This window comes from Struthio camelus, chromosome 16 (genome assembly GCF_040807025.1).
Source record: "Struthio camelus isolate bStrCam1 chromosome 16, bStrCam1.hap1, whole genome shotgun sequence".
NCBI classification, from domain to species: domain Eukaryota; kingdom Metazoa; phylum Chordata; class Aves; order Struthioniformes; family Struthionidae; genus Struthio; species Struthio camelus.
The window spans coordinates 9,557,984-9,572,948 of record NC_090957.1 but is presented as its reverse complement, the minus strand read 5'-3'; the positions used below and the strand labels follow the sequence as shown (position 1 = coordinate 9,572,948).

At 46.2% G+C, this 14,965-nt stretch overlaps 1 protein-coding gene across 9 annotated transcripts in view; it reads left to right on the top strand.

Annotated features, from left to right (window-relative positions):
• Window positions 1-6,204, top strand: part of TSPOAP1 (TSPO associated protein 1) — an 84,686-nt gene extending 78,482 nt beyond the window's left edge. For 6 of the 9 annotated variants that reach the window (XM_068909373.1, XM_068909374.1, XM_068909376.1 and 3 more), the window contains one exon: window positions 4,879-6,204. In XM_068909373.1, coding sequence (XP_068765474.1) covers window positions 4,879-5,094 — 216 coding nt within the window. In that variant the 3' untranslated portion in view covers window positions 5,095-6,204. Of the gene's footprint in view, window positions 1-1,037; window positions 1,102-1,937; window positions 2,189-4,878 lie in introns of those variants that run through there. The other 3 variants (XM_068909375.1, XM_068909377.1, XM_068909378.1) reach the window with 1 other exon arrangement.
• The last annotated feature ends 8,761 nt before the right edge of the window (window positions 6,205-14,965 follow it).

The following is a 14,965-nucleotide window of genomic DNA, read 5'->3' as shown; positions in this document are numbered from 1 at the left end:
AGGAGGAATATGTCCTTCTGTTAAAAAAATGCATATTCTAAGGGCCAGCCCTGAGCTGAGATAAACTCTGACAGCAGTACAGCTTCACCTGGGGCTTTCCAAACTCCAGGGACATATTCACTTCTGTAGAGTTTAGGAACCTGCTAATTAAAGGGTGTTGTTGGCATATATATCTAGGCACAACACAGACAGATGGGTGGATGGCTTGCTGGGAACTCATCTTCTCCAGTTTCCCTCTCAACATGATTTACTCTTCCCAAATTATTCATGTTCTCACCTTCGCTACTGCTGTATGGGAAGGGGAGGGAGGCACTCATCAACCAGGTGGGGTATGCAAAACATTAGCAAAAACAAAAGATGCATGGCAGCCTCTAGAGAAATATTACTTGAATCTTTTGAAAGACAGCATGATAAGTAGCCTTCCAACAAATTTACCTACCCCAGCCTGAGACCTAACAAATAGGGGAGCATGCATATGCACTATGATATCATGACAGCTTTGGGCTATATTAAGACTAGCTCCAGTCTTAACAGAAGCTTCTCCAGCATGATCATTAGTGATTTTTAAATCGCTTATAACTTCTTGGATTTAAAATTTCCACCCAGTCTGTTTTCCACCCACTGTTTTCCTTCCCACTGCTACTATGTCAAAGACCTGTGAATAAGGACAGTTTGCTTTCCAAATTGAACAGGGGAAGGGTGGGTCATTCCATTCATGCTGGAAACTGAAAAAGGTGAAGAGATTTAACTTTTGAACTGGCAACACTTTGGGATTAGGCTGAACAATGAATAATGCAGCCCAAAGAGGACTATCCAAGAAGTTATGATCACAAGCTAGGGCACTAAGACAGTCATGTTCACGAACTTAAAGCAGTTGTTTTAATGCTGTGGCTATGGAATGAATATTTTTGCGTTGGTAATATACAGTTTCTCTCAAAGACTGATTGTAAAGCACCTTTAGAAAGTTTTCGATTCTAATTGATTTCATATATTTATTTCTGCCTATATTATGCACCCATGGCGGTTATTTTCTTCAGAGAATGAGGAAGAGAAGAGTCCAGTGATAGATATGAATGATACATAGAGAGAGAGAGCAACCATGTAAGTTTGTTTGAGAAGATCTCTTCAAACTCCCGCCTAGCCTAGCATATTAAAGGATCCTGCACCTGCAATTCACTCCTTTTCTCGCTTGTAGCATAATTGGCTGGTTTGGGGCTCTGCTATCAAGTCCAGCCTCAAATCATCTGGTGGCAGACCTTCACCTACCAAATTGGGTCTGTATTAAAGAGAAGCCATGATCTGTTCAGCACATGAAGTGCAACTGTTTGGAACAATTATCTGGTGGTTTTGGGGACTGTGATGGGAGTATAGGGATTCTGGATATTTAGGTTTAGAAAAGACCTGCATTATAATTCAGCCTGTCCCTTCTACCACTATCCAAGCACATGAGCAGCCAAAGCTTCCTTAAGCCTTTGCAGGATCCTGCTCAGGCTGCCCACACCCCATATTCAGCCTATATTTTTCTCGTCTTGATTTTACTCCTTCTGAAGTATAGTCCCGAACAACCCCTGCCCACCAACAATGGAAGAAAATAGTAACATTTAGTCCCTAAAACTGACCCTGTGTGGATAATTGTTCTGTCTGCCAGCACCTAAAAGAACATTTTAAGGGGTGGGGGGTGAGACCCGTGCTTTTTGGGGGAAGGGGTGGGAGATCTGTGTTTTTCTTAGCTTCAAGCATTCTGTTTTTCTGAAACTGTGCTAACCAATAATACCTGAGAGCATTGAAACCCCCTCAAAAGCTAACATGACTCCTCTGTTTGTAAACCCTAATAGCTTTTATCAAGATCTTGCCAGAGCATTTTTTCCTCTGTTTTTTTTTTTTTTTTTCCCCTTAGGGAAGAAACTCTAATTTTAATATCATTTGTCTCTTACCAGATGAATCTGTGAACTGGTTCTGTTGCTTTTCTGTCATATAGAGGCCTCTGAGATTATCTGTACATGTTTATATGTGAGAGTGCCTGCGCATGTGGAAATCTGCCTGGGCATCACGTACCACAGCTTGGTATCTGAAGGACTTGCAACCGCAAAGACAGAAAACTGCTAGTCATTTCCTTTTGACTGTTTAACATTTGATAATGATGTTAATACTGTGGTAACCTTATTACAGTAAATAATTGTAACATTTATGAGTTGGCCTGGATACCTGCTTCTCATTTTGCATGCAATTTTCATGCCTCTCTAAAGGAGAAGTTGTAGAAATTTTGCTGGGCCACTTCAGACCTGCCCTAAAACTGTCCTACCTTTGCCAGAGCAATGGTTTCCAGTGGTGTGTGGGCACAGAGCCTCAGCCACTCTGGCTGTGCAGGGGGCTTCACACCTCGCACGCGTCCTTTGGGGCTGCTGAGCGAAAGACCGTATGCCCGTAGTTGCTGCAGAGGGAGTTCACTGGGGAGATCACTCGCTGCTGGTTGGTGAAAGCCCTTCTGATGTTAGCTTAATGCTTCTGTGCATTTTATGCAAGGACTTTTTGTTGCATAATGCATAAATAGCACCTGGACCAGCACCCAGGGTTTCTTACCTTTTGCAAAGCAGCTACTCAGTTAGCTACCAAGTTAGCCCTTATCTGGTTTACTTTTTCTCTCTGCCTCCATAAATCGTGCATTACTAGCTGAAAATGGCGCATTAACAGATTTACTTCTGGAATTCCCAGACTTGTCTAGCACTTCCTCCATCAGCACCAAGTATTGTGCCTCGCATATGCATGCGACAAGGAGATGTCAGGATTGCTGCTTCTGCAGCTTCATCTGGAGGATTGGACCTTGCATACAGAGTGCTGCACTCACAAGGGCCAAGTTGTGCTGTCAACATGTCCCTAGCAGATGGGACTTTTCAACAAAGATAGGAGTACTGCATACCTGGAGAGACATAGAAATCCTCTGAATGCATGGGGACAGGACTGCCAGGTGGAAACAGAGGACATGGTCAGGAAAAATCAGCCACCATACCGATCACTGTAAAGAAGAAAGGTGTCTGGGTAATCCAACGCCTTAGTTCATGCAAGAAACAGCCTGGTGATACTGTCACTTTGGACAGTTTAAAGTGATTGCTACAAGACATTTGGTGACTCTTAACTATCTGGAGTTGAGAGGAGACAGACATCCACACACAGCCAGAGTTCTTTCAGAGTCCTGTACTCTGATCTGCTCAAGACTGATTTCATACCTATTGCACATATTGTGGCTTTGAGCTCTGACTCTCTAGAGAAGAGGTTTCTGCTCATCACGTACCAGAAATACTTTCTTCCTACAAAAGAATAAAGTAACTGGAATACAGTAGGCATAACTTTGGCCTTGGAGGTGAAGAGATATCACAGCTACTTTTTGTGCTCTTCTTCACACAAGGAAGGGATGTGCTAAAACGGTAATGGGGTAATAGAGCAGTGCTGTATTTGCTTTTAACTCCAGGAAATTTTAAATAAATGAACACACCGAGAATATAGTGTGGCTGTGTTATAGCAATGGCAGTAGTGTCATGTCTCTGCATCTACTTGATTCCCAGAGGGTGCATGCAGCCAGGACCAAAGCATGTCCATTCTTGCCAGTGAACTACACAAGCAGCTACTGCTGTGACTCTAGGCACAGTTCCTCGGCAGGGTTAATATCTTTGCTCTTCAGTAATGCTTCCTCCCTGGACAGCGCATCCTGTTGCCTATATCACTGACTCATCTTCCCTGACAGAGCTGTTGGCTGCTTAAGACCCTTAAGTCGCATGAGCTTGTTTTTTCCTGCCTTAGTGGCACCCAAGCACAGAGCCAGGGAGGGCTATAATGTTTCCACCTGCAAAGGCAGAGCGCTCTTCCTTGGCACAGCTTCAGCCTCTGTCATGTTGTGTTTTGGAGGATGACAAGTTAAGATATACAGCAGGGAGCTGAAAAGATTATTCCTCTGTCAGGCACGTTGAGGCTGGCTTGTAAAAGCTGTGTGGAAGAGAACGCAGTGGGAGAAGGGTTCTTCTAGGCTTCAGCAGCCCAGAACATCTCCGCTGGCAAACTTTGCAACTTCTTGGGAAAGCACATACTCTCAGACCAGAAATGGTCACTGGCCTTGCACCTAAGTCCAGTGAGAGCAGCTCCCAGGAAGCAGAAGGCTGCTGCTGGGAACTGACCTGTGGCTAGCATGTTGTGAAGAGGAAGCTGAGGCAAGGACCAGAGCATTTTCTGACTTCCAAAAGCCCCCTCCAAAAGGAGCAGGATACAGTGGGCCATTTGGAGCTGTGGATCCTAAGTAGTATTCTGCAATACTTGGATCACTTAGGCTTATGAGTAAGTTTCCTCCTTTGAACTTGTGAAGGTCTTACATAGCCCTTGCTCTTATTGCCTCAGTTTCCTCCTAATGGCTTGCCTTCTGTCCTAGTATGTCCTGAGAACCCCACTGGTCTCTCCCTGGCAGTCAGCAGGCATATATGGATGTTTCCAGAGTACAGTCTGCTGGGCCCTTGTGATGATCCTGTCGGTATCTTCCCCTCCTGGTTCTCAGAAGGTGCTTAAATTATAGTTTCTTAAGCTGCGAAGCAGTGTCTTTTAACAAGTCCTCAGTGGGGGCTTTCCTGCTATACTGTTCTTGGCCCAAAATGTGGAGGGAATTTTGGAATGTCTGAGCTCAGGCAGGGTCTGGATGGGGGGGTAGGAAATATTTTAAATCCTTTGCAAGCTTTCTAACTGAATCTGCAACTGCATAGGGTAGCTGAGCCTGGCAGGGCAAGGCACAGACTGGCGGGGAGAAGACAGAGCCTTTCTGGCTGAGGTTTTTGTAGGCATAATGTCCTTATTTGGCTCTAAAGAATGCTTTTTTCTTTTGTTGTCTCTTTTCCTGCTTAGTTAAATCCAGATGGGTCTGTTGTCCAGAGAGACTTCTCATCAGTTCCTCCTGCTGTACCACCCTCCTGCCTTCTCATGGGCGAGCAGTGTCCAGAGCAGGCGTCACTGGCAGTTCTCAAATGCAGTGATTTACCTGGTCAGAGTAAAAAGAAGAGAGGCTTCTTCTTCAAAGGAAAAAAGCTCTTCAAAAAACTCGGGTCCAGTAAGAAGAATTAACAAGGGATTTGTTGCTATGTGTAAATTGTCTGTGTAGCCCACATAGGCACTGGAAATTCAGGAGGAGCCCTCAGCAATAAGCTTATTAGAGTATTTTCATAGGGAAAAAGTATACATTGAATAGAGAAAATCCTTCAGTGGGTCTGCAAGCTGTGGTCTCTGCTGAAAGCCCACCCAGCACAGGCAGGGGCTCTGGACACAGTATCATGGCACTGTGGTGTATGAGGCCTCAGCTCTAGGATACAGCTACCTCCACAGTAGTGTGTCCTGCTCCATGCAGCCCTCAATGCACCAGTTCCCTGTAAATATTTTAATTTAAAAATGATATTCTGACTGTAACTTTAGCTAAACGGCTTTTCCCAGCGAAGCCCCAGCCCCTTAGGAAGAGCTCCCTTGTACTACACACCCTGGTATCACTGGTCCGAAGGAGGTTGTCTCAACTCCTTCATTTTCTTCAAAGAACATTTGCACTCTTGTGTTCCCATGAATCCCCTTTGCTGTCTCTGGGCTGATGAGTGAGTTATTTGTACTGTAAACCTGTAAATATGCAGCTGTGCCTAGGAGCATCCCACACTGCCTCAGTCACGGTTCAGCGCGAGGGTTCTCATGGAGGAAGGAGTGATACCCGTACTTCCACATATAGCATGGGCTGCTGTAAGCTGCTGTTGGCTGGTTCACCTTGACCACATGCTGGCTGGGGACTCTGCCTTATTTATTTATTTATTTATGTATTTATTTATCTATTTATTTATTTATTTTTGTCTGCCTCTTTCATGGTTTTATTTGGCTGTTTTAGTGGGCTGCTCCTGAGTTGGAGCACTTGGAGAGCAGAGCTGGGGACAGAGAGTTTGCAGCTATTTTCATATGATATGATGTGTTTCTTGAGTTAAGACACATCCCTTTCTAAGCCACGGAGAGTTTTGTACTACATGGTTTTTATCCTTTTCAGTGTTTCTTTCTTTGCATGTTTCAATAGGGTATTTGTTTTGAGAAGGACAGTTATGTGAGGTATGTGAATGATGCCAGCACAGTGTCCACAGTGTTGGTGATACAGTATGTTTTTATTTAATATTGAATTTTATTATAATAAAGTCTATTTTCACAAAAATACATTTTTCCTTAAAAAAAGTGAGATTCACTGCTGCTTCCTTTTTTGTATATGGGGAGGTACCAATCACCAGTGCCTTGAGGATGCTCCCCAGCACCTCACGTAGGACCTCACATTGCCTGCAATTGTCCTGATAGTAGCCCTCTCTGGGAGTGAAAACCCTTTACCTCTCCAGTCTCAGAGACCTAATGCTGGAAGAGGAAGCGCCAAGGTGCAGTTACACAGTGTTACAGTGTGCCTTCATGCAGTTATATGGTGTCTGGACCTCAGCTGTATGTGCGTGGTTGTGTGTTGCACCGTCTGGAAAGCTTCATGCAACATTAGTCCCTGATTCTGGGCACCGGGCTCCTTCAGTGTGGCACCAGCGAGCCCTGGGGGGCATCTGCACAGCCAGATTTCTCCCCACAGTTCTGTTCTCACATGTGGGTGTTCCTGTTGGAGCACATCTGGTTTCCCTCCTGAGGATATGTTGTGAAGGGCATGGGACTGACGTGGCTGCCCAGACACCAGTGCATTCTGCAGGGGATCCTGGCTCCTGGGTTTGCATATGGGCAGGGAGGGTTGCCAGGCTGGAGAACTATCAGGAGCACCCAAACGACACAGATGCACTCATGTTTCCTCGTGTTGCAGTAGCAGAACAGTGAAGGCAGTATCAGGTGAGCTGGGTAAATCCAGAAGAGTGTTTCATTCTAGTTGATTTCGTTCTAAGAGCAAGAATGAAGAGAAGTGCAATGGTGGGTTTTCTCAAACACAGCTCTTTTTCTTTTTTGAGTTTTGGATGCTTTAACGTTTTCCATTTTGGATCAAGATTTTTGATCCCAAGAAAGGGGGAGGAAGAAAAATAACTATTAGAGGCCAAACGAGAGGATGCCAGTGCACTGTGCTGTTGTGCCACCAGGAGATGAAGGTCCTCACAAGGTCAGGTTGGCTGAGCCAGCAATGTGCCCTTGTGGCCAAGAAGGCCAAGGTGCAAGGCAAGGACCAAGGTCCTGGGGTGCATTAGGAAGAGTGTTGCCAAGCAGGTCGAGGGAGGTGATCCTCCCCCTCCCCTCAGCCCTGGTGAGGCCAATTCTGGGCTCCCCAGGACAAGAGAGACATGGCACTACCGGAGAGAGTGCAGCAGAGGGCTACAAAGATGATGAGGGGACTGGAGCATCTCTCCTGTGAGGAAAGGCGGAGATTGCTGGGCCTGTTCAGCCTGGAGAAGACAAGATTCAGAGGCGATCTCACCAGTATATACAAATATCTGAAAGGAGGGTGTCAAGAGGATGGAACCAGACTATTTTTGGTGGTGCCCAGCGACAGGACAAGAGGCAACGGGCAGAAACTGAAACACAGGAAGTTCTGTCTGAACATGAGGAAAAACAATTCTTGACTGTGAGGGTGACAGAGCACTGGAAGAGGTTGCCCAGAGAGGTTGTGGAGTCCCCTTCTCAAGATATACAAAACCCGCCTGGACGGAATCCTGTGATGACCTTGCTTGAGCAGGGGGGGTGGACTCTGATCTCCAGAGGTTCCTTCCAACCTCGGCCATTCTGTGATTGGCTGAAGGACAGAGGGTTGAGGTAGAAAAAAAAAAAAAAATCTCAGCTATTGACCCCTTGTCCAAGCAGTGTCTTATGGGATATTCTTTGGAAAAGCTGTACCTGTCTAGGATTATTATACTTCAACTCTCTCCTCCTGGAAATTGCTCTCAAAAAAGCACAAGGTTGTATGCAGCTTTGCTCTCCACTCTAGCTGGCACAGTTCATTTTTTAAAATAAATTTCTTTAGTATACTTTGGGTAAAAGAATGAAAAATAAGGAAACCTGAAAAGCTCTGAGGTTGGGCCACAGGTCTTGGCTCTGTACCTTGCTCTTAATGACTCACTGCATCATGATGCCTCATATTCCCATCTGTAGAAATATGGACACTTGAAATGGAGATTGCAGTGTTAGGTGGGGCTCTCTGAAGGCCAGTAATGTGAAAATGTTGGATCCATTGCATAAGGTGGCAGTTCTGTGTATCAATCCTCTGGGAATCCAACCTAGGGGTCAAAAGTGGCTGTGGGGATTTCTGGAGATTTTGCAGAAGGATTTCGCTGATGGGGGGACTTGCCTGGGAAGCTGCTGCTCGTTAGAGGTAAATGTTTCAGAAGGATCTTGATATGACAGTGCACCACTGTCTCCTATAATGGACAATAAGTCAGGATAAAGACAGCTTAAAAAGTTTCAGAGTGATAAAGTTGCTGTAGCTTCAGATGCTGAAAGTATTTTCCAAAACTTCTGAAGCAGGCTTAAGTGATGAAAGTCATCAGTAAGCCAGTATTGAGTCTGACTGGATGTCTCTCGAGTCTCTGCATGCATGTGAGACCCCTCTCCTCTACATCAGGGGTTTTCTTCCCCTAATTGTGGGGTGTGAGACCCATGCTATATAAGAGCTACATTTTTGATAACTAGTCTGAAACACCTCTAGAAATGCCTTCCATGCGTTGTAATCACCGTAATTTATCTTCCGCTTACCCTGCCTTGGAGGAAGCTGGTTGCAGTTTTAACTGAATTTACCAGCTGTAGTTTCCTAAGCAAGTTGTTTAAGGTCTTTTGAAAGAAACTGTCTATTGTTGCACTTATTAATCTTTTCTTTGCAAGAGCACTTACAGAAAATTTCCCTTCTACTTGCTTTTTCCTGATGTAGGACAGAAAAAGAAATTTTCATGAAAAGATGATCCAGTACGTTCAGTGACTGGGAAGGTTTTGTATAGAGAGGTTATATATATTGAGACAGGGGACAGAAGCACTGTACTGCTACTGAGAAACAGGTGGGTAGGTAGGAGATGCAGATGGGAAAGAGCATGGTTAACATAAACAAAAAATTCTGTCATGGCCACAGAGAGGCAGTCTGAACATCTGTGAAATATTATGAAGGAGGATGGACTGAAGAACAAAACCCTTAGGAAGAATAACCAAGGCTGTGACATGTTAGGGTCTGCCCAGAGCCAGAGGCTGTCTATCTACAATTTGTGGGTGCAGGATGGCTTGCTTGCACCTGCTGCTCCCTTCCTGCCTCCATTCAGCTGTGCCTGGGCTACTAGCAGGTGCACATTGTTGTTGTCTTCCCCAAAAACATGCTGGGCTGCCTTCCTGTCTTGATATGGGCAGATTTTACTGTGATAGACATAAACTCCTGTCATTTAGCACAGTCACACTAATTCAGTTTGTTCTCTGATACCAGGCCAGCTTTACAGCAAAGCTGAGAAAAGTCTTCTTGAGAAATGTTTAAGACTTTCAGGTTTTGGTAGCTAAAAACAATAGGCTACAACCACCCTCTCCCTCCCCAAAATAAGGTAAAATGCAAATACGGTCTAGATGTTCTACATTCTTTGCTTTGAATTCTTGTGCTATGACCAAACTATTGATGACACCCCTGGTGACTTCTAAAGCTCTGGATAGATATTTTTGGTTTCCCCCGCTGCCAAATTGTATGTTCTTGGTCCTACTTACCTTGGGTTTTGCTTTGGATACAAATGCAAATGCAGCCGATGGTCAGCTATGGAGTAGATGTCCTCTACTGACCTGGGAGTTGCTCCTGTTTTTGCACTCACATATAGTCAGAGAATAGCTGTCATACTTGGGTTTGCTCCCCCTACCTAATGTAGGTGGCTGCATTTCCATTCTCAGGCCTTGAATAAGCATTTATTGAATGTACACTCTCTTTAGCTTGATGGCTCCAAGATGTTCCTCGTTTCTGATAGATACATCATCAATGGCAGCTCTGAGCATGTTCATTACCAGACATGGTAGACCAGGCACAGGACTCTTCTTTCCGTTTCCAGGATCTATCAGGTTAGGAGCTCCTGGTTCACAGATATCCTCTACAAATTAAAGTGCTGAAGAAGGTGGGAATGGGGACAAAGCCAGTAGATAGAATTGTCTACATTTTTATAAATAAGTTCCCTAATAAGTCTCCTCAGTGTCTTCTCAATCCTATACTGGGGGTAAAACATCAGTGTGGTTAGCCATAATTCCCAAGGTGGACTGGGGTACCTGAGCTCTGACAAGTTCCTGAGCTCACAACACTTATTCCAGAAGAACAAGACTTAGGCTCTTTACAGAGCACAAGCAGTGCATGAGTTAATCTTTGATACCTCTGTATAGCTCTTAATTATGAGCTCTAAAAACTGAACTGAAAAAGTCTAGAAATATACAGTGCATGTAGCCAGTTGCTTTCCTAGACAGGTGCTTCTCTAGCATCGAGATAGACCAGTGATCCCATCAGTCAGTAGGCAAGACAAGTGTGATATTCAGAGCCGCTTACTACTGTTACTCTAGTGCTGTGTGCAGTGGGAGAAGCTGTGGGTCTGCAGCTAATGGTGCCCAGAAGATAGAGCCAGAAGGACTTTCACAACAAAGTCTGGATTCACCAGTGACCTGGAGTAGGGTAATGATAGAGACAGATGATCCTCATGTGGCTGGTGCCATGGGCAGGATGCAGAAGGACTTTCACAACAAAGTCTGGATTCACCAGTGACCTGGAGTAGGGTAATGATAGAGACAGATGATCCTCATGTGGCTGGTGCCATGGGCAGGATGCAGGCATTAGAGAGTGAAGAAAGTCAGATCTATAGATAACACTGTCAATCCTGATGGATGCAGGTAAGTCAGAGCTCGCCCTGGGAGAGACCAGCTGAGGAGAGCTTGACCTGAACTAGGGGATCACCACCATGGTCTCAGAGAGTGAGGAAAGTGGCATGTGGCTTTGGGTAGGATAGAGGGGTGCAGAGGGTGGAATTTGATCATGTATCACAATAAGCCACTTCCTATGGAGTCCAAGTACAAAGCTGCGTGTTGTCCAGAGCTGGAAGATCACCTCTTCCTGGGTGTGTGCTATAGCAGACAAGCCAAATACAGCCCTCAGCTCCCACTCTGGAGGACTTGCTCAGAGCATGTCTGAAGAGATCAGCTACTCTCCCTCCGTATGTAGAGCTTTTGCACAGTGTGCTGGGAACGTGGTTCAAATCGCTTTTGTACCATCCCAGTCTGACCCTCCAGCACAGCCTTCCCTCCTGCCTATGTTGTGGTTGCCCATTGATGCTGTTCTCTCTTGGATGAATGGGGTTTGCAAGCACAATATGGACTGCAGGGACCCCTCTTCTGTGTTCATTCCCCAGTTTCTGCACAACATTTTTCAGTCATGGTTGGATCCTGTTAATGGGCAATTGCTCTCCCCTCCCTTTCAAATTTTTATGACTGCCCTGTGTGCTGCAGTCCCTAGAGATCTGTGGTATGGCTGAGAGTTGTCTGAATACTGGACTTCACCCACAAAGTTGGAAGAGCTCTGAGCCTGGGACTGCTGGGGATCCCTCTCCTTTTCCTGGCATCCGTGAGCACAACCAGACCCAGCAATAGAGGGATTTTCATCCGGGGCTTCTGAGGGATGGCGAAGTCGCTCCTGGTTTTAGTCTCATCCTAATCACTAGTTTAAAGTGGGAGCACAGAGCTGCTGGCCAGGATGTGTGCTTCCTTATTCTGGGGCTTCTAGTTGTTCTTATGGCTACTCTTAGTCCAAGCATCTCTCTTAAAAAAATGCACTAGATGTATGAAGCTTTTCCCAGAGATCAAGAGTGGTCTTGTTAAGTGTCAGTGCTACTGTCTCTGCTGCACTACTAAGGAAATAATTCTCTCCATGAAAGTCTTAATTGAAAATGAGTTTTTGTATCTGCCACACTTTCTTCCTGATGGCTGGGAAGAGGGGTGCTATTTTCCAGTGGCTTTCTTATGAAAAACATGATTTGCTTTGTAAAAAGGCACCTATTTTGTCAAGAAGCCATTTCCTGACAGAAAAGGTTTGCCTGGCAGTTAGGAGGGGCTGAACCATGTAGTGCACAGCTCGAGGGAACCACCATAAGGGCAGCCAAATCCTCTCCTGCTCACCGCAACATGGAGCTGCACCATTTGAGCTCAGTAATTTGCCCTTAAGTGCAGTTGGAGAAGGGCCTTGTTCCCTTGAGCTACACCTAAAGGCAGAGCATCCTGATCTGGCTGTGGATCTGATCCTGATCAGTCAAGTCAGGGGTTGAACTACAGACTCCAGAGGGACCTCCCAACCAAAATTATTCTATGGAACTGCCCTCATAGCACAGTTTGAAGACCAGCTGTGATGATTCAAGTCAGGCCCAGTCAGGAGGGTTCTTCTCTTTCCCAGCAGCATGAGAAGCTCAGTGCCACTGAGCCTGCCCCATGAGCAGTGCAAATTACCTCCAAACACAACCACCACTATGGTATTTCTTACCAGCGGGGTTTCTCAGCGTTGCTGAGACAACCGGATGCTTAGCTCTGACCCTCCTAGGTGCATCCTGCTGGCTCTGCCCAGACTAAGCCAGTAAGATTCATTGCAGCTAAGCACTAGGGAAATGTCTCTGCTCTGAGGCTGCATTGCTTGAACTGACACATTCTTGCTTCTTTACTCTAGAGGAGCACTCTGTGGTCTCTCCTTTGCTGCTGGAGGAGGTGGCAGGAAGGGCTCGCACATGTACTGATGTTCAGCAGAAGGTTCAGTCAGATCACAGAATCACAGAACAGCTAAGGTTAGAAGGGACCTCCGGAGATCATCTAGTCCAACCCCCCTGCTCAAGCAAGGTCACCTAGAGTAGCTGGTCCAAGACCCTGTGCAGATAGCGTTTGAATATCTCCAAGGATGGAGACTCCACAACCTCTCTGGGCAACCTGTTCCAATGCTCTGTCACTCTCACAGTCAAGAAGTTTTTCCTTATATCCAGATGGAACTTCCTATGTTTCAGTTTGTGCCCGTTGCCTCTCGTCCTGTCACCAGGCACCACAGAAAATAGTCTGGCCCCATCCTCTTGACACCCTCCTTTCAGATACTGATAAGATCCCCCTTCTCTTCTCCAGGCTGAATAGGCCCAGCTCTCTCAGGCTTTCCTCCTATTAGAGATGCTCCAGTCCCTTCATCTTCTTAATAGACCTTCACTAGACTCAACTCCAGCACCCCAGGAGACCGTTGGCCTTCTTGGCCACAAGAGCGCTTTGCTGGCTCATGCTTAACTTGTTGTCCACCAGGACTCCCAGGCCCTTCTCTGCCGAGCTGCTTTCCAGCAGCTCAACCCCCAGCCTGTACTGGTGCAGGGGGTTGTTCCTCCCTACTCACAGGACCCCCACACTTACCTTTGTTGAATTTCATGTGGTTCTTCTCCACCCAAGTCTGCAGCCTGTCCAGGTCCCTCTGAATGGCAGCACAGCCCTCCGGTGGGTCAGCTACTCCTCCCAGTTTTGGACCATCAGCAAACTTGCTGAGGGTGCACTCTGTCCCATCATCCAGGTCATTGATAATTAAGTTGAACAACACTGGACCCAGGACTGACCCCTGGGGGACACCGCTAGCTACAGGCCTCCAACTAGACTCTGTGCCACTGATCACAACCCTCTGAGCTCGGCCATTCAGCCAGTTCTCAAGCCACCTCACTGTCCACTCATCCAACCCACACTTCCTGAGCTTCCCTAGGAGGATGTGATGGGAGACAGTGTCAGAAGCCTTGCTGAAGTCCAGGTAGACAGCATCCACTGCTCTGCCCTCATCTCCCCAGCCAGTCATTCCAGCAGAGAAGGCTATCAGATTGGTCAAGCATGATTTCCCTTTCTGAAGCAATGATGACTATACCTGATCATTTTCTTATCCTTCATGTGCTTAGAGATGCTGTCCAGGAGGAGCTGTTCCATCAGCTTTCCCGGGATGGAGGGGAAGCTGACAGGCCTGTAGTTTCCTGGCTCCTCCTTCTTGCCCTTTTTGAAGAGTGGGGTGACACTGGCTTTCTTCCAGGACTCAGGCACCTCTCCTGATCTCCAGGACCTTTCCAAGATGATGGAGAGAGGCCTAGTAATGACATCCGCCAACTCCCTCAGCACTCATAGGTGTATCCCATCAGGGCCCATGCATGGACTTGTGTGCATGTGCAGTTTTCCTAAATGGTCTCTAACCTGATCCTCCTCCACCAAGGGAAAATCTTCTTTTCTCCAGACTTTCTTTCTGGTCTCCAGGGCCTGAGATTCCAGAGGGTCAGTCTTACCAGTAAAGACTGAGATGAAGAAGGCATTCAGTATCTCTGCCTTTTCTGTATCCTTTGTTATCAGGGCCCCTGCCCCATTCAGCAGAGGGCCCACATTTTCCCTAGTCTTTCTTTTGCTTCTAATGTACTTAGAGAAACCTTTTTTTGTTGTTCTTGACATTTCTCGCCAGATTAAGCTCCAGATGGGCCTTGGCCTTCCTAGCCCCATTGCTGCATACTTGGACAACATCCTCATATTCCTCTCAGGTTACCTCTCCCTGCTTGCACCTTCTGTATATTTCCTCCTTATTTTTCAGTTTTGCCAGGAGCTCCTTGTTCATCTATGCAGATCTTCTGCTCCATTTGCGTAACTTCTTGCTCATTTTGATGCACCATTCTTGAGCTTGGAGGTGTTACTTGAATATCAACCATTTTTCTTCGACTCCCCCTTCCCTCTAGAACCCTATCCTATGGGATTCTTCCAAGCAGGTCCTTGAAGAGGCTAAAGTCTGCTCTCCTGAAATCCAGGGTTGCGATCCTGCTTTTTGCCCTGCTCCCTCCTCACAGGATCTTGAACTCCACCAGATCTGGGAGTGAGTCTGAGGAGCCATCCTCAATCTTCATGGAAAATGAACTTTCAAGAGACAGAGCAACTCTCAAAACCTATCACTTTCATGTTTCCTGAAGCAGTTTTGAGAGGAATTAAGTAAGTTCTTAATTGTGAA